This window comes from Empidonax traillii, unplaced genomic scaffold (assembly GCF_003031625.1).
Source record: "Empidonax traillii isolate 1590-97213 ecotype Southwest subspecies unplaced genomic scaffold, ASM303162v1 scaffold703:size332946, whole genome shotgun sequence".
In the NCBI taxonomy this organism is placed as follows: Eukaryota; Metazoa; Chordata; class Aves; order Passeriformes; family Tyrannidae; genus Empidonax; species Empidonax traillii.
Window position 1 is genome coordinate 35,641 of NW_020955896.1, and position 23,132 is coordinate 58,772.

At 37.9% G+C, this 23,132-nt stretch overlaps 1 protein-coding gene across 1 annotated transcript in view; it reads left to right on the forward strand.

The window, feature by feature from the left end:
* The window catches only part of NALCN (sodium leak channel, non-selective), a gene marked incomplete at its 5' end in the record, with an annotated part of 90,382 nt that overhangs the window by 33,204 nt on the left and 34,046 nt on the right, over positions 1 to 23,132 (forward strand). The window contains one exon of the mRNA XM_027900070.1: positions 13,763 to 13,836. Within this exon, the coding sequence (XP_027755871.1) occupies positions 13,763 to 13,836 (74 nt within the window). The remainder of the gene's footprint in view (positions 1 to 13,762; positions 13,837 to 23,132) is intronic.

Consider the following 23,132-nt stretch of genomic DNA (forward strand, 5'->3'; position numbering starts at 1 on the left):
TTCGTTCGTGAAGACTGGACATTATTATTATAAAGGGTTATATTTAATTTAGCCTAAAACAGACATCATAAACAGATTTTATACATTATTTTGTTTAATGCATGCATCTTCTGAAGCTATTTTTTGAAGCAGTTTTTCTGTTAATCACTGAGAAGCTAGTGGAAAATTAAAGCTTCTGAATATCATTTTTGAGTGCTTTGATACTATTACAACATTGAAAACGCTTCACTGAAGCAAGGTCTCTGTGTAATCACTGAATATGAATAAAAATTTCATAATTATTCTGATTATTTAGAGGACATTAACCTATCTGTAAGCCTGAGAATCACTAGAAAACAGGTGCTGAACACATATTTTATACCCATTTTTCTAAATGCTGCTAGTCTCCCAGTCAGAACTGACATGGATGGTTGGACTTGAAAAATACCAATACTGCTTGGAATGATGACAATGATGATGATGATGATGCAGCATAACTAATGTGTGTGACTTCTGACACCTTCTGATATCCGTCCTTGATCACTTGTAGTATTGTGCAACTTAGTGACATTTGAACAGACAAAAGAAAAGTACTTTCAGTATTGTTACAGGGTTCTGTGCTTTTTAGATAAGTTTTAAGTTACAGAATCACAGACAAGAAAAGAGTCTATGTGTTGCAGTTACACAGTATAACTGGCTTTCCTAGGGTGTGGTTTGCAACCATAACTCAGGACAGCATTCATACAGGCAGGATGCAGACCCGGGGAAAACATTACTCTTCTGATAATGAATGAAAATAGACAATTTGCAAACTACTGTTAATTGCCTTCCCCAGTTTGGTGCAAGAAGCCATTCCTGTGGCTGATGTATTCCATGGCATCAGTAAGCCAAAGATGAACAGCACGGCCTGAGAGGGAGGTCTGTGGCAAAATCAGTCCAGGAAGGCCATAGGAAGGAATTAAGCCTAAACGGACATCATCTGTTTTAACAAGCACGGAAGAAAAATGGGATAAGTTATTAAATGACAAGCCTAGGGGTTAGTAGAACTATGCCAAATATCACTAATAATGGATCTTCTACACTATGTTAGGGAAATCAAAGTACATTTTTACCACATAATGAAGAGATGAACAAAATTGTTTCAGCACACAGGTAAGTCCGCAGTGTGCAACGTAGAGCTGTGCAGTGACGCAGTAGATCTGTCTACATGAGTATAGTTTAACTATTTTAAGTTGCAGCTTAATTCCTTATGCTTACTGTTCACAAAAGTGAACTGTTCTTGTATTTGAAGACGTTTGAATACATGGTACTGTTTATTCAGTGAGATCTTGCAATATGAAAACAGAATACTGGATTATTTTCAAATGTTCACTTCAAGAGCAGATATGCATGATCTGACTTTTTAAAATTGAAATAAGCATTTGCAAATTGGTTTTGCAGTATTCAACCTGCTTTAAGCGCATATGTTAGGATTCCCATGCCTCAAGGGTAGAAACAATGATGAGTAATATTTTGGGTAAACGTAGCTTAAAACAAGGTATTTACACATCCCTATTAAGAGGAAGAAGTACTAGGAAGGATTTGTAAAAGTAATTACCTTGCCTTTCTATAGTTACAGTTGCCAAGGCAACCTCACTCTTGTATGAACAAATCTTGTTAAAAATATCCTTAAAACAAGCTTGGAATGATTGGTTGTGCTTGAGTATAAACTTTACATATATACTTTACTTTTCTTTGTAGAAAAAGAAACCCAACAAAACATTTTACTAATCTCAGTGCCTAGTAGGATGCATTTTCACTGCTCCTGATAGCAGGGGGATGGCTTCAGAAATTTTTCACATCTCTTTTGCGTTGTAGTTGATAAAAAAAATGTGGAATCAAAAGATAAGATCCTGCTGGCAGATTTGACTCTCTTCTTCCTTTGTGGCGCCTGCACTGTGGTTAACTCCTGAGTTGCCCCTGGACTAAAATCAGTATTTCTGTGTTCCACACCTGCTGAAGTGATAGGAAGTACTTAATGCATACATTCCTTTATTTTTCCCTTATTTCCACTTCAGCAACATTCTTTTTTCTTTCTCTAAAAATCTGCCACTATGCATATGTATTGTGTTGTCAGTTTTGTGTCCAGAATCAATCTGATCCATAATTTGTGATCATCAATAGAGCAGATCTTATATATGTTTTCTTATATAATTGATTTAGTGAGTTTTTTCAGTATTATAATTACCCACTTCCCTTAAAAGTTGTTTTAAGTTGTAAAAGATGAGGAGATTTTTATTTAAATATTTCTTCTTTTTTTAAGGTATTTTGCCTTCTCAAAAGAATTGAAAAAAATATATAGTCATGTATATTACTGTAACCATGACTACAATCAGTTTAAAATTATATTCATCTATGTCAAATGAAACTAACAGCTTTGGAAAACAGATTTCTCTGCTATACTCCTCTTTTTATAGTCAAGTCTGTGAGTTCCAGCAGTTTTTCTAATTCTTTCAATTTTTTAAGCTATTATGAATGTAATAAACTCACCGAACACTAATATAAGAAATCATTTATACCTAAATGGCTTTTCCTCTTATACTTGCCCTAAGAGTTCACTCTCAGTCTGTGGGGTCTGAGTGGGCGTGTATACACAGATTGTACAATCCTTCTGCCTCCAGTGTTGGCAACATCTGGGATCTCTCGGATACAGATGCTTGATAGGCAGCTTAGCGCAATGCTTTGAGTTATTTAATGTTATCTGTAACATTTTGTGTGTGTAAAACTGGGGTTCTCTGGGGTTCTCTCAACTTAACACTGCTGCAAATGCAGGATGATCATTTTTGCTCTGCACTTGAGGTCCTGCAGAGCAAATTTTCTTAAACCCATTGATCTTGCCACAGACCTTCTCCACTGCCTGCTGGTCTGGTTTGTCCTGATGTGGTCTGTAGGCCATGAGTTGAAGAGCTCTGGGTCTAAATAGAGAAACCAGGACTGTTCAGATTGGTGAGCATACCCCTGTTGTAGTAGAAAGTACCGTGAAGTTATTTTCTACTAAAAAACGAAGACTTCTTTCTTAGGATAAAGTGCAACAAGACAGTGCCATTAAATATTAGTGGGAAAATATCTGAGGAAAGGGTTAAAAAATTAAAATAGGGAGTTATGGTATCATGTGTACATTGTAGATGAGGGCAAGTTTTAGGGCAGAGAGGGAAGTGTTCTTTTATACTTCTACATTTATATGAAAATTTTTCACAGTTTGCTGTGAATTTTCTTAGGTAACCAATATTTCAGTTAATTATGGACAGAAGAACTGGATGAGGTATGGAAACATATAATTTTGGTGTGAGTGGGTGGATGAGAAGAAAGAAAGTTGGCAGAAAATAAGGACATCTCACTGTGGTGACTTTCACAAGAGACTGAGGGATAGTTGCAACAAGTTTCAGGGGACAAAGAACTAAATGAACCCTGAGATTTACAACAAATAAAGTGTCCAGTAAAATACATCTGAGTTGGCTGTAGAGCATTGGCCTTGCCTTCTTAACTTCAAGGGTAGAATCAGAGGGGCACAGAGACACTTCAAAATGCTTTCCTAAGAGTCATACAACTTTTAGGAAGCCTGGCAGAAAATTATTGTGAGAAGGACACTTCTGAACTTGTTACTTGTCTTTGGCCACAAAACACAGCACATGACTGTGTTTAAATTAAAGTTCAAAACTGACAGGCTCATGAGACAAACTTTGAAAATGCCTATGGCTCAGTGTGTACAGATAACCCATGTACATGTTTACAGCAGTAGCACAGCAGGAGTGAATTAGAAAAGAAAGTACAAGAGCCTTTGATATATCCATGTATTGTATAGTTCAGACTTTGAGCATCTGCCATTTAGTTAAAGGAATATAAGCAAGCCAACTGCCCTATTTCTCCCTTTGTAAGAGTAATTGGATTGTAGCAAACATAATTTGTCTTTTCTGTCCTATTTATCATCCGGTTTCCTTTCTGATTCCTTTCACATATATGAGTTTTGGTTTTAGTTTTGCAGGCAATGAAGTTAATAGCCATTCCTATTTTCCTGTGGGAGCCAGATGCATCATTAAGGTCTAGCTCCTGGGAAAGCTTGACCTCCCATGCTATATGCCTCTTCCATTGATTTCCTGCTTACAGCAGAATGTACCTGTGTGATGGGAGGTCGTGGTCAGGAAGTGAGAGCTGATCTCAGAGGTAACGAGAGCTATTTCCTTGGAGGATTCTGAATATTAAGCAGCAGACCTCATGCTGGATTCTTCGTTTAATGCGTGTTTGGTTAACATCATAGATACTTCATTTGTGAGGTGCTGAGACATCGCACCTAATCTTAATAAGACATTGGTTTTTAATTTGGAAATTTGTTCCATCCTGTTTTTTTTTCCTGATCTGTGCTCAGCTCCTACTTTTCCTTGCAGAAAGTATTTCTAATTGTAAAAGCTGAAATAACCTTTTGGCTTTTCTACAACATGGCTTTTAGTATGAAAGGCAAGATGTCCCAAGAAATCTTTCAGAAAACCACCAGGTGTGAGGACATACTCGTATAACTTATTTGTATTTTTTCCTTCTTAGAAAAGAACCAAGGGTAGAGTATTTATTCTTAAATTCTAATTTCTAGAATTTCTATTTCTTATTGTAATAAACTTATGTCCCTAGTTAATCAACATCTCTGAACTTTATTTTGGACATCCTATTGTGCAAAGCAGAATTTTGGCACAAAAAATACAATAGCATTCTGTTGCGTTCCTGATTATTCTTTTATCTAAGTAATTTGAAAGAATAATTTTATCGCATTCATTTTGAATATAACAGAAACTAATAAAATGTAATTGCACATGAACTCTAAGTAGAAAACATTATTTATTTTTAAATACTACTGAATACTACATTTTTTCAGAAGTAACTCTTGCAGAACTTTGCTCATAAGTATCAACAAATGTCATTCAAGTTTTTTCTTAATTTACTGAATATCTGAGTAGAACTTTGTCCTATCATTTCAGTTTCCAAATAAACATGCCCAAGTCCAGCAAGTCTTATCTATTTGTGTCATTCACAGGATAATGCCAAAATCTATCTTGCTATAACATTCAGAAAAGTAATAAAAACAATCTACCTGCTGGAACAATAATTGGCTTGTGGATCCAACATTTTCTTGCTCATTACAGTCATAATATTAAAAGATTTTTGTCCCACATCTGCTCTCACCAGATCTTTCTAATGAAGTTAATGTATGTGAATGCAATGATGTGTTTCAGGTTTAGTGAAAATCAGGCGATCTCTTTGTCTGTTTTGCATTTTTAAAGATTTTGTTTCTTTTCAGATAAAATGGATATGTAACAATGTCCCCAGGTCTAAATAACCGATTTATTGATTTCTGTCTCATTAAGCATTTTACCAAATACACATTTGTGCTGGTAATATTTTACTTCTCTGACCATTTTTGCCTTCAGAGCAGAGAAGACACGACTGCAATAGTAACAGTACTCTGTTCTTGTTATGGTCTGACTTCTGATGATTTTAAATTGCTTTGTCACTCTTGCCTTTACATAGTATGTTCAAAATTCTGCCTGGAAAAGTGCCAGTTTTTAACTACATTCTGATAGAAAAGAGGCAGGGGACTGGATACTTCTCCATTTTCAAAAAGAGCCATAACTCAGCACTTCTTTCTGGCATTTTCTTTCTACTTCATCAGCTGTACACTAAAATATTAAAAGTGTTTGATATAAAGGCTGTGAAGATGCATTAAAATACAAGGGGATGATCATATTTCTCCTTTTTCTTCAATCAAACAAAATGCAGACATGGCAGAATTTTTAGTGCTGTTGTATTTTAACAGAGAAGAGCACTCATTAGTTTGGAGTGAAGAGAGAGGCAATGAGGAGCTGGGTTACAGAAAAACCCTTCTCTTTGAGCCTTTTACTCTCCTTTTCCCCACTTCTACCAAGGAATCCAGATCTCCATCTCCAGGCCCTTCAGTCTCCACCACTGATTCACAGAACTCATTTACAAGAACTGATTGAGAACACTAGCCATGATCGCTTCTTTCTAGTGAGCAGAATTATGTGCCTGGGCTTGTACAACCAAGAGGAATGTTCTTCCTTACTTCTTGCTTGAAAATCCCTGTCCATATCTTCCATTCCCAGTCCACCCCAGCCTGCCAGTCCCTTCTTCCCTAGAGCCTAAAGATCCTCATCTCTAGATGTGGAATGGAGCCTTCTCCCCCATCGCTGTGCACCCAGCAGAATATAAAAAAAAAAACGTCAGCCTGGCCAGGAGTCCTCAGTTCCACCCTGCTGCTGGCTGCCATAAGTAATCTGCACAGCCTTCTTTACTAGCTTTTCACGGGATCTCCCTGACTTCTGCACTGAGTAAAGATAGGAAACAAGGTTGCACTTGCCAAAATAAGAAGGGGGATGGATTGCCTCTCCTATGAGAACAAGCTGAAGGAGTTAGGGGTTTTCATCCAGGAGAAGAGAAAATTCTGGGGAGACTTTACAGCAATCTTTCAGTAGCTAAAGGGGGCTTATAAAATGAGGACAGACTTTTTTTACAAGGGGGGTAATGATTTTGAACTAAATGAGGGTAGATTCAGATCAGATATGAGGAAGAAATTTTTTATTATGACAGTGGTAAAACACTGGAACAGGTTACCCAGAGAGGTGATGAGTTCCCCATTCTGAAAACGTTCATTGTAAGGTTGGATGGGGCTCTGAGCAACCTGATCTAGTCGAAGATGTTGCTGCTCCTGGCAGGGGGGTTGGACTAAATGACAGATAAAAGTCCCTTCCAAGCCAAAACATTCTGGGTTTTTGTGAAAAATCTACCATTAAACCTTTGAAATTTAAAAACTTAAGTATGCCAAAGGGAAAAAAACCCAAGCATATTATTACAAGACATAAAAGAGAGGGATTCTTCTCCCTCCCTAGAACTGCTCCCTTGAGATGTGTCTGAGATGGACATTATCATCCCCTTTAAGTCTTTGGAGGTTTTATGAGTATGCTAATATTATCCTTGTCCACATTTTCAGACTTAATTGAAAAAGGTTCTTGGTTATGAAAGGACATGTAGATTTTCCAGATCAGTAGTCAGCTAATTAGAAGAACATTGCTTTCCTTAAGAGAGAGGCAGCAATCAAGGTCTAGAAAATGAATTAAGGCTATTTCAGGTCAATGACTCCCAAGATTTAAGGAGATTATGCTCACTTCTCATTCTAGACATCTGATCCAAAGGGACAGCCTTTGAGTCCTTGTGGCACTTACCTAAAGCTAGGCCACTTTCTTGACTGTTTAGTGAGCCTGTTTCTTTTATAGGACAACCTCACAAAGGGCCAGATTGTCAAAGTCCAACTGAAAATAGTTAGTTCTACTTTGAGAGATGGAAATGGATTAGGTGCTCTGTTGATGCCCCTTGTAACTGCATCCTTTATGATTCTGTAGGCATTAACCAAAGTTTTCAAAAGAGCTTAAGAAATTCCACACTACCTATAGGATTTAGTCACTTAACCTGCTTAAATTCTTGTGAACATTTTGTTAGCAACCTACCAAAAACTTACAGTCTTCCCTCCCGTCATTCTTCATGTGACTTTTGTCACATTCATTTTGAAAGAGTCCAATCTCTTCAAACCAAAGATGCGTAGGCAGAATGTTGTTGAACAAATAATACTATTTGCATTTGAGAAGCTACACAGCAAACTCCTGTGGGCCAAGAATGTCCTATATTTAATGGAATGCTAAAGCTTTGAATGGATTCTTACCAAATATTTCCTTGCTCTTTCTAAAAAGTCATTCTGATATATTGCTTATTGTACTGACTCTTCATATTTTCCCTGGAAGCTATACATGTTTAAATAACATTATAATACCTTACAATCTGTTCATTCTGCAAGTCTACATAAACCATCTATTGGCATACAACAAATTACAAATCGAAACAGAAGCTTTGGATGATTTTTTTTCCTTGCTTGGAATTTCTGGCATGGCACAGTAGATTATTCCCATATGGTCCTGCAGTTGCCAATAAAAGATTACTATCAACAGCACTAAGCTAAAGTTCCTAATTTTCATATAGCACTTAAGAAACTGACTTAGAAAAATACATTACATGCATTTCTTTTTTTTTTTTTCCCCATTGTCAAGCAAACATTTCAGGTATTTCTATCTTATTATTTACTTATGACCTTGTCTCACCTTGTCTTGCAGAACACTCACCAATGTTTGTCTCTATTTCTGCTAAATCTGAAGTAGTCTTATACAAAAATAATACACTACATCACTACAGATTTTACCTGTTGATAGCATACAATTCCTTAGCAAGTTTGATTTGAAAATAATTGGTTTATGTAGTGTTTGCTGGGGTTTGTGCAGTGCAAAAATCTTGCTAGAAAAATTCATCAAAACCTTGGCAAAACTTTAAAACCTCTCAAAACTTGAAAACTTTAAAACTTAGCTGGTATAAATTGGCATAGATCTCTCTGAAGTCAGCAGTGCTGTGCCAGTCAGTACACCTCGGCTGTAGGACAGATCCTCAGTCATTACCTGACACCTCACAAAGGTATCATCCTGTGTTGCTTTGCTTTTAATCTTATGCCAAGGATCTTCTTATTCCAGAGTAGAAAGCCTGGATTTTTTAAACATGATGCTAAATAAAAATTACCATTGAAAATATCTGCAGTACCTTTTCAAAGCAGTGGGTGGCACTTGCAGAGCAACAATGCTCTGTGATTTAGCTCTTTTTACAACAGTTACTGTGGTTTATTGCTTTGTCCTTGACGACAAATGGGATTTCATGGGGTGTAGTGTTCAAACCAAGTTCACACCGGTTTGACTGAGTCATTTTTTCTGCCGTAAAGTCAGCAGCAGAGAAGGGTGCCAGCACTTGTGGAAGAGAAGCATTACCTGCAGATTTCCTAATTCTGTTTCTACGGGCATGTGTGTGTAAATAAGCTCAAATGAATGTGGGAACTAAAACACAAACTTTATTCATGGTTTCATAGAAGCACATACTTTCTATCTAACATCTTTCATCCAGGAAATACTACTGGTAATTTGCTGACCTGCCGCAGTGGTTCCTTACAGTTTGAAGTAACCTGCAAGAGTTCTTTAAAATGTGATGCTGAAAACATATCAAAAAGTAATCAGATGCTGTTAGGTGATTTAAGGACAGTGTCATATGCTAAAAAATAATGTTCTATAGCAGAAAGCTGTTTTTTTCTGCACTGAGTGTACTTATAGGTTGCATAAAGAAGTACATAAATAAAGAAAGAAAGAAATGCTAATAAAGATACACTGAGGGTGTCCTCACAGTACAGCACAATCTGTAATAAAAAAACCCAGCAGGCTAAACAGATATCCCTAAAATAACCTCAGCAGAGTATACTGTATTTATTTAACTCCACATCATCTGATTGAGTAATGTCTTTTATACATTAACACTGCTCATAATTTCCTCTGCAACATTCAAGAACTCGGCAGGTATCACAGGTTTTAATTGCCAGCTTCATTCTACACCAGCATGTGGCATCTAGACATTATTAAGCAAAATACTGATCATCGTCCCCATTTTCTGTTTGTACAGTTCCATTGCACTTGCCTGGCATGCTATGCAAATTTGGAAAATTAAACGGGGAACAGTTCAGTTTAATTATCTAATATAGAAGTAAGGATACATATTTCAAAAATCTATGGTATTGTTTGATTTTCTTCAGCATGAATATTGACATATGTGTGTTGCTATTTGACTGACTGCTTACTCCTTTAAATATGAGAAATGGATCAATTGTGCTTCTCTAAAAATATTAACTTGTATTACTGCTTCTGGGTATTTTAAACTCAAGATAAATTCACCAGGGTTCTGCTGAAGGAAAGGCTCTTGAATCCTAAAGAGAAAATCATAAAGCAAACAGAATGGTAACAAACCTTCAAAACTTCACCTAAGTGAAGTCCATTAGATATGGACCATAGTTGGCGCCCAAGGACATCCTTAGGGTGCCTTGGGTGCAAATTTCACAGCTTGTGGCGAAAAAAAGTGCGGCAAAAGTAAATATACTCTGCCCACATAACGTGGTGCGACACCCTGTGTTCTGACCCCTTTCTCCATTCTCATGACTTCTTAGGCATAGGGGGGAAGCCATATGAGTAGCAGCTGAGGTTGCTTGGTCTGTTCAGCCTAAAGAAGAGCAGACTGAGGGGAGACCTCATTACAGTCTACAACTTCCTTGTGAGAAGAAGAGGAGGGGCAGGCACTGATCTCTTCTTTCTGGTGACCAGTGACAGGACCCAAGGGAATGGCCTGAAGTTGTGTCAGGGAAGGTTTAGGTTGGATACTCAGAAAAGGTTCTTCACCCAGAGGGTATTTGGGCACTGGAACAGGCTTGTCAGGGGAGTGGACACATCACCAAGCCTGACAGAGTTCAAGAAGCATTTGGAGAACGCTCTCAGGCACATGGTGTGACTCTTGGGGCTGTCCTGAGAAGGGCCAGGAGTTGGACTCAATGATCCTTGTGGGTCCCTTCCAACTCAGCATATTCTGTGATTTTGTGATTATTTGTTCAAGCATCACTGAATAAAATTCATGAACAGCTTTGGGTGTATGAACTAGAACCCAGTCTTTTCTCTCCCATCTCAGTGTTCCCAGACATGGGCTCCTTCCTACTACTTTTCTTCATCTCTCTGGCTCTGTGGTTGATGCACCTATGGCTCTGTGGTGGCCATATACCAGAGTGCAACGCTATTCTTGCTCATCTCCAGGAGACAACTAAGCTTTTTCATTGAAGAAACCAAAAACAGGGTGTCAAACCATTTCCAGCTGAGGCATGAAAGAGATTCAGTGCTGTGCTTTTATGCAAAACGTACACCAGTGTTTCCTTCTTTGTTAGTCTTGCTACCTAGAGGGAGGATTCAGCAGTTCCTTGTAGTATGTAAGTAGCCCTTGCCCTAGACCTGACAGCACCTTTTCTTGAGGTGTCCTTTTTTCCTTGCTGGCTCTAGCTGGTTTAATGCTTCACTTGGGGAAGCACTAAGTGAATCAGGTCAAACACTCAACATCCCTTTGGAATCTGAAAATATATAGACTCCTTGCTTCTGCTTTTCCAGGGCATGCTCCCTTGTTGATGACCTGAGTGAATGTCCTTGCTTGGGCCACAAGCTTTAAAGCCAAGGTGTTTTATCACTTACTTTTAACAATGAAAAAAAGTGGTCTGTGCCAGATAGGGAACTGTAGACATTTCAGGAAAATGTATTTGCCTCTGCTTTTTTTACTAAAATCAGATGAGCAAAAACTGGAAATTGGGAAGGAAATTATCGCTTCCTGATTTTGAAATCTTTTCTATTTCTAAGATGTTAACAAGAATTTTTATTAGGAATAAATGGATATAACATGTTAGTAGCCAGTACACTTTTTTTCTCTGATATTTAATGTAATTGCAATTATTCTAAAGCAATTATTTATAACAGGAAAAAACAACTGAAACAAAACTGCTGGGTTTCCACCTTTGTTATTCCCATAAGTTTGATGTTACTAGTTGAGCCCTAAAAGAATTATTACCTAACATTTTGTAAATTAGATACTCCTGTGGTTTGGAGGCTTCTTTCTGCAATCCTGAAGTGGGCAAAAACAATTTTATGGGATTCCACTGACATTAATTTCACCGACGTTAGAAGAAAAAAATATGTGAGTTACTAGTGCTTTCAGCATTGTTAGTTATATCTAAATCCATAATAAAGTACTTTGCTTATAAATCCGCTGAACCTGTGTTGAGATACTACAAATGAATTAAAACCTACACAAATATGTTTCAGTATATGAAATATTTATACCTACACAATATTTATTATAATGGCATGTTAAGGAAACTTCGCTGTTGGACTATCCAGGAGCTACTCTGGCAGTCACACTCACACCATCTGAGCTGGGACTGAGGCCCCTTCACAGCTACAGCCCCCACACTCACAGTCAGACCAGGTTTCCTTACCACCTCAACCCCAGGTTTACCATAGCACAGTCTCATACATCCAGATCCTTAAAATAATTTAATGATGGTGTAATAACTAACTAACAAAATAACAGCTCATGCTGGTGTCTCTGAGGAAGGTCCCTGACAAAGAGACCCCTGGGCTTTTATACCCTGACAGTCTAAGGACAGGAAAGTCTGGGGGTCCTTGGCTCCTGCTATGCCTCTGAGTGTCCAGTCCCCTGGATGGGCCACAAGTCCCTGTGCCCTTTGTTAGGCAAAGGGTCAACAGCTCACAGCCTCTTGTCTCAGTCTCTCATCACCCAGGCAGAGCTCAATCTCCAGCTTCACACTGAGCTACCTGCACTAAATATATTCCTCAACAGGTATATCTCATACCGTGATTTTCAGTTTATGTTAACCATATCCAGGGAATGGAATAATTTTTTTGTTTACAGTCAACAAGCCTATTACTAATCTTGTAATCTTAATTGAAAATCCAATACCTTATTTTCCAAACTACCTTCTTTTATACTTTATTTCAGTTTTCAAGTTGCAGGTTTTTTAAGGAAGCCACAGATTCTCAAAATAGGGGGGGTTTCAAATCATCTGTGTTTTTACTCCCACAGGCTGTACAGAGATTTGTTAGAGCACGAAAAAGGTTAAAGGGGCCATGCTTGAGAAGGGGTAGGAGTGAGATTGTAGCTTGCAGGTGTGTCTTAAAAGCAGTAGCCATTTTATTGAGTACAGCTGGTACAATTAAAAAGTTAAGGTATTTTCTAGGCTTCTGTTTCTCTTCAAAGTAAGATATCTAACTGTGAGTCAGAGTCAATCCGAGTCTTGAGAGAAGTTCTAGAAAAATTGTTTGTCAAATGGCTGGAGGTAGTGTTTTAGAAACATGTAAAGAAAATTTAAAGTAATGAGCTTAAAGATTCCATTTCAGATTGATTGAAAACAGGACAAACATTGCTAGGAGTTTCCGAATCTCTCTCAACCATTTTCTTCAAGATAACAATCTCTAAACAGTTGACAGATTTAAGTATTACAATGTGCTGGGGGCTTTCTTTTCATCACAGATGTAATTCCTGAGCTAAATTCTTCAGTTGTTATTTGTTCCTTGAGTTGCCATATTTGTTAATCACTTGCTTAGGAATTAAGTGCTTGTTTTTTCATGTATCTCAGTCCTTTCATTTCACATTCAGGAAGGCCTGTTCACAAGAAAATGCCCGAAACACTGTCCATGACCAGAGGCAAGCACAAGCATATTTTGCTCACCACATTTTTTTGCTCTACATATGTGGGGGGAAAAAAGGGGCCTACTTTCATCCTGTGTAGTTCTATGCACTTAAATTATATAATTAAGCTTTATTGGCTGGCTCTTTTGTATAGTCAAGGCATCTCCAGAGTACAATCCAGCCTAGTCAAAATCCAAAGTGGAGAATGAGTAGCAAAAAGGCATGACTTGGCCAGCTGGAGATGAAGTGTGTAATAAAGGAAATAACACTTGTGCTAGTCAACAAAACTATTTTCTTCTTTCTACACATAACTACCTAAGGATTAGGGTAGAGAGGCCAAAAGCTGCAAGATGAAGCTAAGATCTTAGATACTGCTCAAGGAATTTGCTCTATGTAAACATTTTGATTTTTTTCTGCCATCTTTTTCCTGGAAAAGAACACCCATGCTGCAGACTGTGAAAAACTGCTTTATCATAGAGAACTTTATGTGTTTAATTTTACATGCATTCAGCATCCTAATGTTTCATTGGTCTGTCACATACACATGCTATGTTTTACGACAATTAAAAAGTATGTTTTCTTTTTCCTAATTTTATAGCTCCGTAAATCAGTTTTCAGCATCAGAGCAAGAAACCTTCTGGAAAAAGAAACAGCAATCAATAAAATTCTAAGGTAAGAGTCAGATGTGATTTGGTAATGTTTTGACTGTCGTCTGATTTCTCATAACCTTGTTTTTCACAAATGTTACTGAATGTATAATATTAATAATGAATCCCTTTGTAGTACATCTATTGCTTTCATTATCAAAGATAAATTGCTCTTTTCTCTGGCTGTATTATATATTTGAACAGCAGTAAGAGAGACATTGTTCTTCTTTGGTACGTATTTGAATTCTGTGTCATGCGTAAAGATCATGTTTCAGCTCATTTCACTTCTTCCTTCTAAATTAACTAAAACATGTCCCTTCATAACTGATGTTATTTTCTTAAAGAATTCTATCCTAGTTCTGGCAAATATATGCACATAAACATTCACTGGGTTGCACACGAGAAAGCACAGACTAAGCCAATCATATTCCAAGTACCAAATGGATAAAGAAGATTTCAGAACTGTGACTTCTGTAGAAGGATTTCCTGAATGTTTTAATAATGATCACTCCTTTCGGTATTCCGTATCAAGTACTCAGTACCATGAGTGAATAATGCCAGCCTGAGTCTCCAAGGCCCTTGTCTGAAGTTATAGGTAACACAGTGCTGCAGTTTTTCATGCTACTGTTGGTTTTACATTAAAATGGCTGTTCTTGATATGAGGTGCATTAGCAATGCCAACACTTTATAGATCATTCTTTTTATATTCAAATTCTCAGCAATCAGGTGCATCTCCAGAGTATTGTCAATGAGAGATCCTAGGTAAGCACATGGTATAAACAGGAATAACTTTTCTGAAATGTATAGGTTAAGTAAGGCAGTGTTTTGTGAGGAGAAGTTCAGAGCGATTTCTGAATTATGAAGTTCCTTGAATATATGCCATTTGAGAAGTATTGGTTCTTTTTAATGCTCTATCAGAATACAGAACAGGGAGAACTATAGAAATTAATGTGAAACTTTTTCTGTCTTTAAATCCATGTAATGAAAACATAGAATTACTAATTCAAATGGATGATCACTATAAAAATATTATTCATAAATGTAAATGCAGTACTATAGGTATTCAGTCTTAGAGCTCTATTTGTAATCATTTTTTTGTAATTATGGGATTGTACCTTGATTTTACAGGCATAACTGTTACAGATAGAATAATCAAAAAACTTTTAAAAATATGGTTTTAGGTACAGACATCCTGGAATCCTTTCAGTAAAACATTTTTAATGAAATTCTGTGTTAGATGAGAACTGTGAAATGCTATTGACACCCCCAGGGTTACACAAATGTCAGTTTGTTTGGTGTGTTTCTTATACTATACCACAGAGAAAAAATGTAAACAACAAAAAAAATCCCACTTTTATATGTTTAATTTTTTTATATTTCATCTGTAGGGTCTCCATTTTTTCTTAGAAGAAAAAAATTAAGTCCTGCAAAATTGAAATGAAGAATTCTGATGAATTCTCCCATCAGCACAGATTTTTCTGTGCAACAGAATGGGAGGAGAATCCAAGCAAACCATTGTTTGGACTTCACTAATTTCTCAGAGATACCAGGACAGGATCAGAAATCAGTCCTTCTAGTTTCAATCCCACTGAATTCCACTTGGTCCTACAGATCATGACTTCTGCCAATGTCTTTTGTCTAGAAAGACTTCTCATCAATTCACCAAAATTCCTCTGAAGAAAAGTTTATGAGGCAAAACAAGGAAGTTTTCATTTATTAATCTATTATTTTATTTTTAATTAATCTATTTTGTCTATTATTTTATCTACATTTACTGCTCTTTCTCCTCTATTTCCTGGTTTGTCAGCAATGAACTTTGAGAGACACAGAGAAAAGGAGGGAACTTGTGTGAAGTAAGAAAAACATGAGATCACATGTCCTCTAATGCTTTCTTGGGATGCTTGTAATTCATTTGCAGAGGCAATCTTATTCTTCTCCTGAGAAAAAGGAAGAAATAGTGTTTATTGTTCCTTGGTTTTGCCTCAAAATTGTTAAATAAGCTCTGATCTATGACATTTCCAATGCATCTGTTCCAGCATAAAAAAATTGTGTTCATGACATATCTGGTGGGCATGCTGACAGAGAGAGCATTGCCAGTGATGGGCTGACTGGTCCTGAGCACTGACAGTGTTTCTGTGTTGATGCCAGTGTTGCCACTGTTGATGCAGGTGAGTTTTACAAATAGAGGAAGTGATAAGATTTACATCTGAAATTTTAGATTCAGTTTAATTAACAAGGAAAATTCAAACTCCCAAGACTTTTTCTCATTTTTGATGTTGTTGTAAATTACATAAACCCCTTCATAAAATTAGGTGACTCTCAGCTATTCAGAATATCTGAGAAAAGAACAAATGGCATTTATGCCAAGAACAATGAGATAACTCAGGATGTCCCTTCAGGAAAGATTGCTTCAAGCATCTTTTTAATTTTTGTCTACCTGAATTAAGGAACATTTATCTAAAGCAATGCCTCTACTCATTAAAACTGCCCATGGGCAACTTCAGCTTGGTGAAATTGCTGCACTGAAAGGGAATTTTAAGTCTGTTCTAGCTTAAGTCCACTTCTGACCTTTTCTCCTCTATTGTTTAAACCTTGTCAAATTATATTTTAATCGAATTGTGAATGTTTCAGTATAACCAATTGTACTATGCATTACACAAATATACCTCTGTGTCTCACTTGTGCATTTTTCTCTATGGAAACCTCATTTTTCCCTTTCTGTGCTGAACTGCATTTTGTCATTTTCTACCCCAAGAAGAGAAAGAAGGGCATGAATAGCCCCGACCACCCGGAGCGACAGTTCATACATTCCATCCTAGGTGTCTCACCTCCTCATCTGGTGTTACGTCATGCAGCAAAATGCAGGTCTTGAGTCTCTCCTCCTAAAGCTTTCTTGCTGCACTCCAGGGGAACTATCTAGTTTCTAAACATCCTTGTTTGGAAACCAACCTTCACCTGGCCTCCTCGAGGTCTTTGTGCAATTAGGCATGGGAACCAAGCCAAGGATGTAGCAACTACTGTCCTGGATACTTTGACCAAAGATTTGCATCTTTGCTCTGCCAGTGTCAGAGCTTTTCGTTACAGCTGATGCTATAGTCAAACTGTAAACTGGAGCTAGGGGTGTGCAATAGGATTTTCACTATTCTAGGTTAGATTTGTCTGATGTGTTTCCTGGGCCTGAGGGAATAATATAACTCATCCTTAAGTGGAATCTTCAGTTTCACAAACACATAATTGAGTGAAGTGTGTTTGTCTAATGTTGGAAACTGAGACTGCTGTGAGTGCACTGGGGGCATGGGGGGAAAGGAGGGGGAGAAAGAATTGCTTGAATTAAGTATTCCATTCTACTAATTTGCTAATATGCTGGAAGTTAATTCAGACTTTGTTCCTGCAAGTAGTTCTGCAAAATACAGTGATTTTTTTTTTCTGAATGAGCAAGAAACAAGATTCTCTGTGCTTCTAGGAAAGTTATAAAGTTTATCTCTGAATAAAATCTCTCTGAACACTAATGTATGTTTCATAAGAGAATGAGCAAACATTTTCATTAGTTTATCACAGGAATTTGATCAGAGGGAAACTTTTTAGGCCATGTGGTCCAACTGCCAATTCATGTAGCGATTGCTAACCCTGGATCAGACCAGCTCTTGTTTACCCTGGATCAGCTCAGCTCTGCATCTTCCACCTACTCTGGTTCTACAAAAAGGGCCAGAAGGAGTATTCAGGGAACTACAGGCTTGTCAGCCTGACCCTGTGAAAGGTCATGGAGCAGATCATCATCAGTGCCATCATGCAGGACATACAGAACAACAAAAGGATCAGCCTGAGCCAGCATGTTTGTGGAAGGCAGGTCCTGCTTGACCAACCTGACCTCCTTCTATGACAAGGTGACCCCCTTAGCAGGTGAGGGTAAGGCTGTGGGAGTTGTCTGCCTGGACATTGGTAAATCATTTGACATCATTTCCCACAACATTCTCCTGAAGGAACTGGCTTCCCATGGTGTTGCTGGGTGCACTCTTCACTGAGTGAAATCTGTCTGGATGGCTGGGCCCAGAGAGTGGTGGTGGTGAACAGAGTTACATCCAGCTGGCGGCCAGTCACCGGTGGTGTTTCCCAGGGCTCAGTATTGGGGACAGCCCTGTTTAATATCTTTATCAATAACCTGGATAAGAGGATCAAGTGCACTCTCAGTAAGTTTACTGATGACACCAACCTGGGCAGGAGTGTTGATCTACTGGAAGGCAGGAAGGCTCTGTAGAAGAATACGGATAGGATGGATTGATGGGCTGAGGGCAACAGTTCCATAAGACAAAGTGCTGGGTCCTGCACTTGGATCACAACAACCCCATGTAGTGCTACAAGTTGGGGGCAGAGTGGCTGGAAAGCTGTCTAGCAGAAAAGGACATAGAGCTGCTGGTTGACAGCCAGCATTGTGTCCAGGCAGACAAAAAGGCCAGTGACATCCTGGATTGTATCAGAAGTTGTGTGGCCAGAAGTATCAGGGAAGTGATCATCCCCCTGTACTCAGCACTGGTGAGGCCACACCTTGAAACCTGTGTTCAGCTTTGGCCCTCTCATGACAAGAAAGACATTGAAGTGCTGGAGCATGTCCAGAGAAGGGCAGTGGGAGCTGGTGAAGGGTCTGGAGCTCAAGTCTTATGCGGAGCAGCTGAGGGAACTGGGGGTGTTTAGGCTGGAGCAAAGGAGGCTGAGGGGCCACCTTATCATTCTCTACAACTGCCAGAACACTGTACTGAAGTGGGGTTCAGTCTCTTATCCCAGGTAACAAGTGGCTGGACAAGAGGAAATGGCCTCAGGTTGCACCAGGGGAGGTTTAGATTGGATATTAGGAAAAACTTCTTCATGGAAAAGGTGGTCAAGCACTGTAGTAGGCTGCCCAGGGAAGTGGTTGAGCTACCATCTTTGGAGGTATTTAAAAGACACTTAGGGCCATGCTTTAGTGGTGGACTGGGTACTACTGGGTAAACAGTTGGATTTGATCTTTAAGATCATTTCCAGCCTAAATGATGCTGTGATTCTATGATCCTAGAAGACACACTATCCTTTATTAGAAATTTTCCTGGTTTAAATAAGTGACTTATATTAGTTTTTAATCATTTGCAACAAATTTCTTGGCATATATTTTATGTTTTCTCTCTTAAGAGTATGATTTCTTTCTTCATAACTTGGAGGGTTTGATACTATGTGTTTCTCAGAACAAATATTCCAGGAAAGCTGATGATAGTTGTCGTCAGGCACAAAATCCAGACTTGGCCCACCTTCCTCAATATCTACAAGCACATTGGATTTCACTTACCTAATGCAAAGACAAAACAAGGAAATTCTGGAATGCACATATCCATTGATGAGAAGTTACTCTGTTCTATGGGGTTTGTGCCAAATGACCATCATGTTATGGATCAGTGCAAAGCACAATTGTGAAGTAGAGTTATTGGGCTATGGAGTCTCCAACACTGCAGTTATGGAAAAAGAAGTTAGGCAAACATCAGCCCCAAATAATGTATGTATCATTGATCCCATTTTGAGGGAGGTGATAGACTGGATGGTCACTTGAGGATTCTTCCTCTATATTGCTTTTATTAATTCTTTTGCAATCCAATACAAATTGTTATTATAGTAATATCTGTGAGAAGAGAAGCTGAAACAGCAAGGCAATAATGGCAATCACAGCGAAAAGTTGCTAAAGAAAAAGAGTCTGCTACCATAGCACAGGTGGCTGAGAAGACACTAAAGAAGATAAGTGACTATTTGATTTTTTTCTTTGGAGGCGTATGGAAGGAAACAAGAAAAAACGCAGAAAAGAAAAATCATGGATTATCCAAGTTGCATTAATAATCCATTTTATCTCACCAGCCAAATTCATATTTCTTTTAAAAAAGAACAGTTGTGTAGCTGTGGTGAAAATGTGCATTTTGCTTGCTATTCAAAAAGTACCTTTTTGAATTAAATTTATAAATGAAAGAAAGAAACACTACTACAACACCTGTCAGGTGGATTCCCCATGAATCTTAGATTGTCACACTCAACCATATATTCCAAGTTAGATGGAATTATAATGAGAGCATAGAAAGATTTAGTAAGGACAGAGAGTCATAGAGAGTGGAAACATTGCTGACTGAGGATGCTGAGTGTTGTACTGCAGGGTACCCCACTGCTAAGACTTCAGTGTGAGCACTTTTCAGGGAGAACAAGAACAAAAGCACATAGTAATATATGCAGTTGCTACAGTTACTACATAAGTACTCACTCATTCAAATAACGAAGAAAAAACCCAAATTGGTGTTATATTGGAGTAAAAGATGAGTTAACACTTGTTGCAGAAAGGATGCCTGGCTAAGAAGTCCAAGCGTGAGCCACATGCATACCCTCTGCAAGAGACCTCGGAATACTGATTAAAGGTATAGTATTTTAAACTATTGATCAAAACACCTAACATTTTACATTAAGCCAAAAAGTGCTGTTTGAACACTCCATTTGCTACTTATTTTTCAGGGATCCCAAAGCAGCAAATAGTTCGAATGACTTCAAAAGTTTGGACCTCCTAATAGGTTGCAGGTAATTCAAACTATCTGGTATCCCAGTATTGTATTGTTCTGTGTAATCTTCAGCTGGCTTTCTAATAACTTACCAAATTACATTTTATGTTTCAGGATATTTTATTATATTTGCACTTTTCAAGGCAGATTTGGAGCATGTAGTTTGCAGCTGCTGGATTCTGTTTTAAGTTCTGCAATGGAAGTCCGAAAGCTTGACGTATTTCTTGTGTCTTCTCCTTTGTTTCATTTGTTTCCTTATTCCTCCACAAGTGAAAGTGAACCTCACTAATATTTTATAGAGGTGGTATAGAAAGATAAAAAGGACAATTTTAACTAAGAAAAGTAGTTTTGCCTTTGTTATTCAAAGAAAGGTCAAAAAATTCTCACCAGCTTCAGTTACATAAAGACATATCAAGGTAAGAAAAGGTTTTTTTTTTAAACTCCAATTGTCAAATCAGATAGGACTGAATTTTTAGCACTGTGGCACAGTGATTGTCCATGGTGTGGGATTCAGCTCCAGGCAGCCAAATCTGCCTGTGAGCTAAGTGATGACCTCTACCATCTAGTTGTCAGAAGTCTAGTCAATAAAAGTAGTGGACCCAGTGAGATCTTTAGCTGACTGCTTTGTGTTTTGATGCCCACTTTATGGTTACTTTAATTCTTTCAGAACATAATTAATTAAATTAATTGACCAAGCATTCAATTAAGTTGTCCACATACGGGCATATAGTAATGTATGAGAAGCCAGAGGATGTCCAAGACATCCTCTTGAACATGGCAGGTAATACAGAAATTTGTAGGGGTATTGTACTCTGCTGGAGCAGCAGCTGGAAGCAAGGCAAGATACTCCAAGGCATGGCAGGTGGAGCTGGCCACCTCTGTACAACCAATTTAATTGAGTCCTAAATCTCAGTTGGGTATGAGGGAAGCCTGGACACAGGGATCACATGCAGGCACTGAGAGTGAGTACAGAAGTGTACGTGTCTGCAGTGAGAACACAAATCCTATTGTAGACTTAAATTGGCAACCATGCAATTCTGGAAACTTCATGGCTCTTGCCTTCTTTTTAAGAAGTCCCAAATATCTGCAACTCTAGGTGTCTAAGCAGCTGAAAAATATCCAGATTCTGAGTCAAAAGTATAACAAAGTGTAACGAAGTATCTGGAAATACAAGGAAGATTCAGGCAATCATTCCCATGAAGTGGAGGATGCTGAGAGAGAGACTGTCAAAAATAGCCATGACCATCTGTGGTGGTTTTAATCTAGGCCTTCCCTGGTTACCAGTTTGTAACCAAGGAAGGGGCAGTGTTCCCAGTATTCCATACGATTTTTATGTAAATCGAGGTATAAATAAGAAGGGAGGAGAGTCCTTCGCTCTCTTCTCTTCTGCCGAAGTTCAGGAACAGTGGGTCCCTGCGTTGGTCTCGCTTATCTAAGGCTGAGGCCTGCAGCATCCACTGGCCTGCCATGTGGAGGCCTGGGGAGTGCTGGCCATGTGTGTGTCAACCCTGGTTTTTTCTAAGGGATGTGGTGAGATTTGTTTTACTAGTTATTTTACTAATTCTCGGGTTTGATTGCCTATATCTGCTCGGTATCCTTTTTTTGTTCCCTTTTGTTCCTTTTCCCCTTTCCCTATTCTTTCAGGGTGTGTTTGGATTCCCTTTTGCTCTATAGATAGCATCTTAACTGTAATATACATAATATATATATATTTTTTTATATAACTAGCTTGATTTTTGGGTTCTTCAAATTGCATAGTTTTTTTTCCTTTGCCCTGGGGGAAGTAGAAAGTGGGGAAGAGAGGGGCTGCTACTGGGGGGTTGGGCATTTGGCAGGGAGCCAAGTCCGAACCATCACACCATCTCAGCACAGCCTTTTTTTCTCTGGAAATAAAAAAAAAGTTTCTTTGTAATTACTTAATAAAATTTCTGATCTCTCTGCTATACAACTGGCATTTCATTATTTCTCTGTTCACTTCAGTAGGAGCTGCAGAGCTTCCAGGGGTACTGAAAATACAGCAATGGATGTAAATTCTAAATATGGATTTAGTAATCTAACTTAGTGGTCATAAGCAATATTAAGTCTGTCTACAGGTGTTGGTTACTCTTTATGAATGCCCATTCTGCCATAGTTTGCCCATAGTATGTGGCTAAGTCTATTTTTCTATACAATTATTAATAAAATAAACCATCTTGTTTATTAGTCATGTAAAGAATTTATTGTTTGAGCATTTAAAATCTCTTTTATTTTGAATACTAAGAGTTTATATAACTTGGTATTCGAGTTATTGTGTACAAGAACATGAAAAGTTTATGTGCAAGTCACTTTTTGATGTCAAGAAAATCATTTCTAGCTGTTAAAAGCAAAGCACAATAATTTATATTTACAGGGGAGAAAAAAAGATAAGTTGCTCTCTTTGTCACAGTGAAAAGCCTCTATACAGAACTTTCCATTGTCTCTCCTAGGAAAAACTGAACTGTCTTTTTAATGGATTTAGATATGTTCTATTTTTAGGAAATAATTTTTTGCTTTTTACTTTTTTTAAAGAAAAATTTCACAGATAATCAAATATCTCTGTTGTTTTCTGACAGTGTTGTATGGTATCATCTTCCATAATATAATGCTTAAAATCCATTGTCACTAAAATGTTCACGATTTGCCAAAGATGAGCTGTGTTTTATAAGACATGTAGTAATTTTCTTAAATATCATGATGCTTCAGTTCAGTGTAGTATAACCTAATGCTTTTTACAACAAGTGTAGCACAA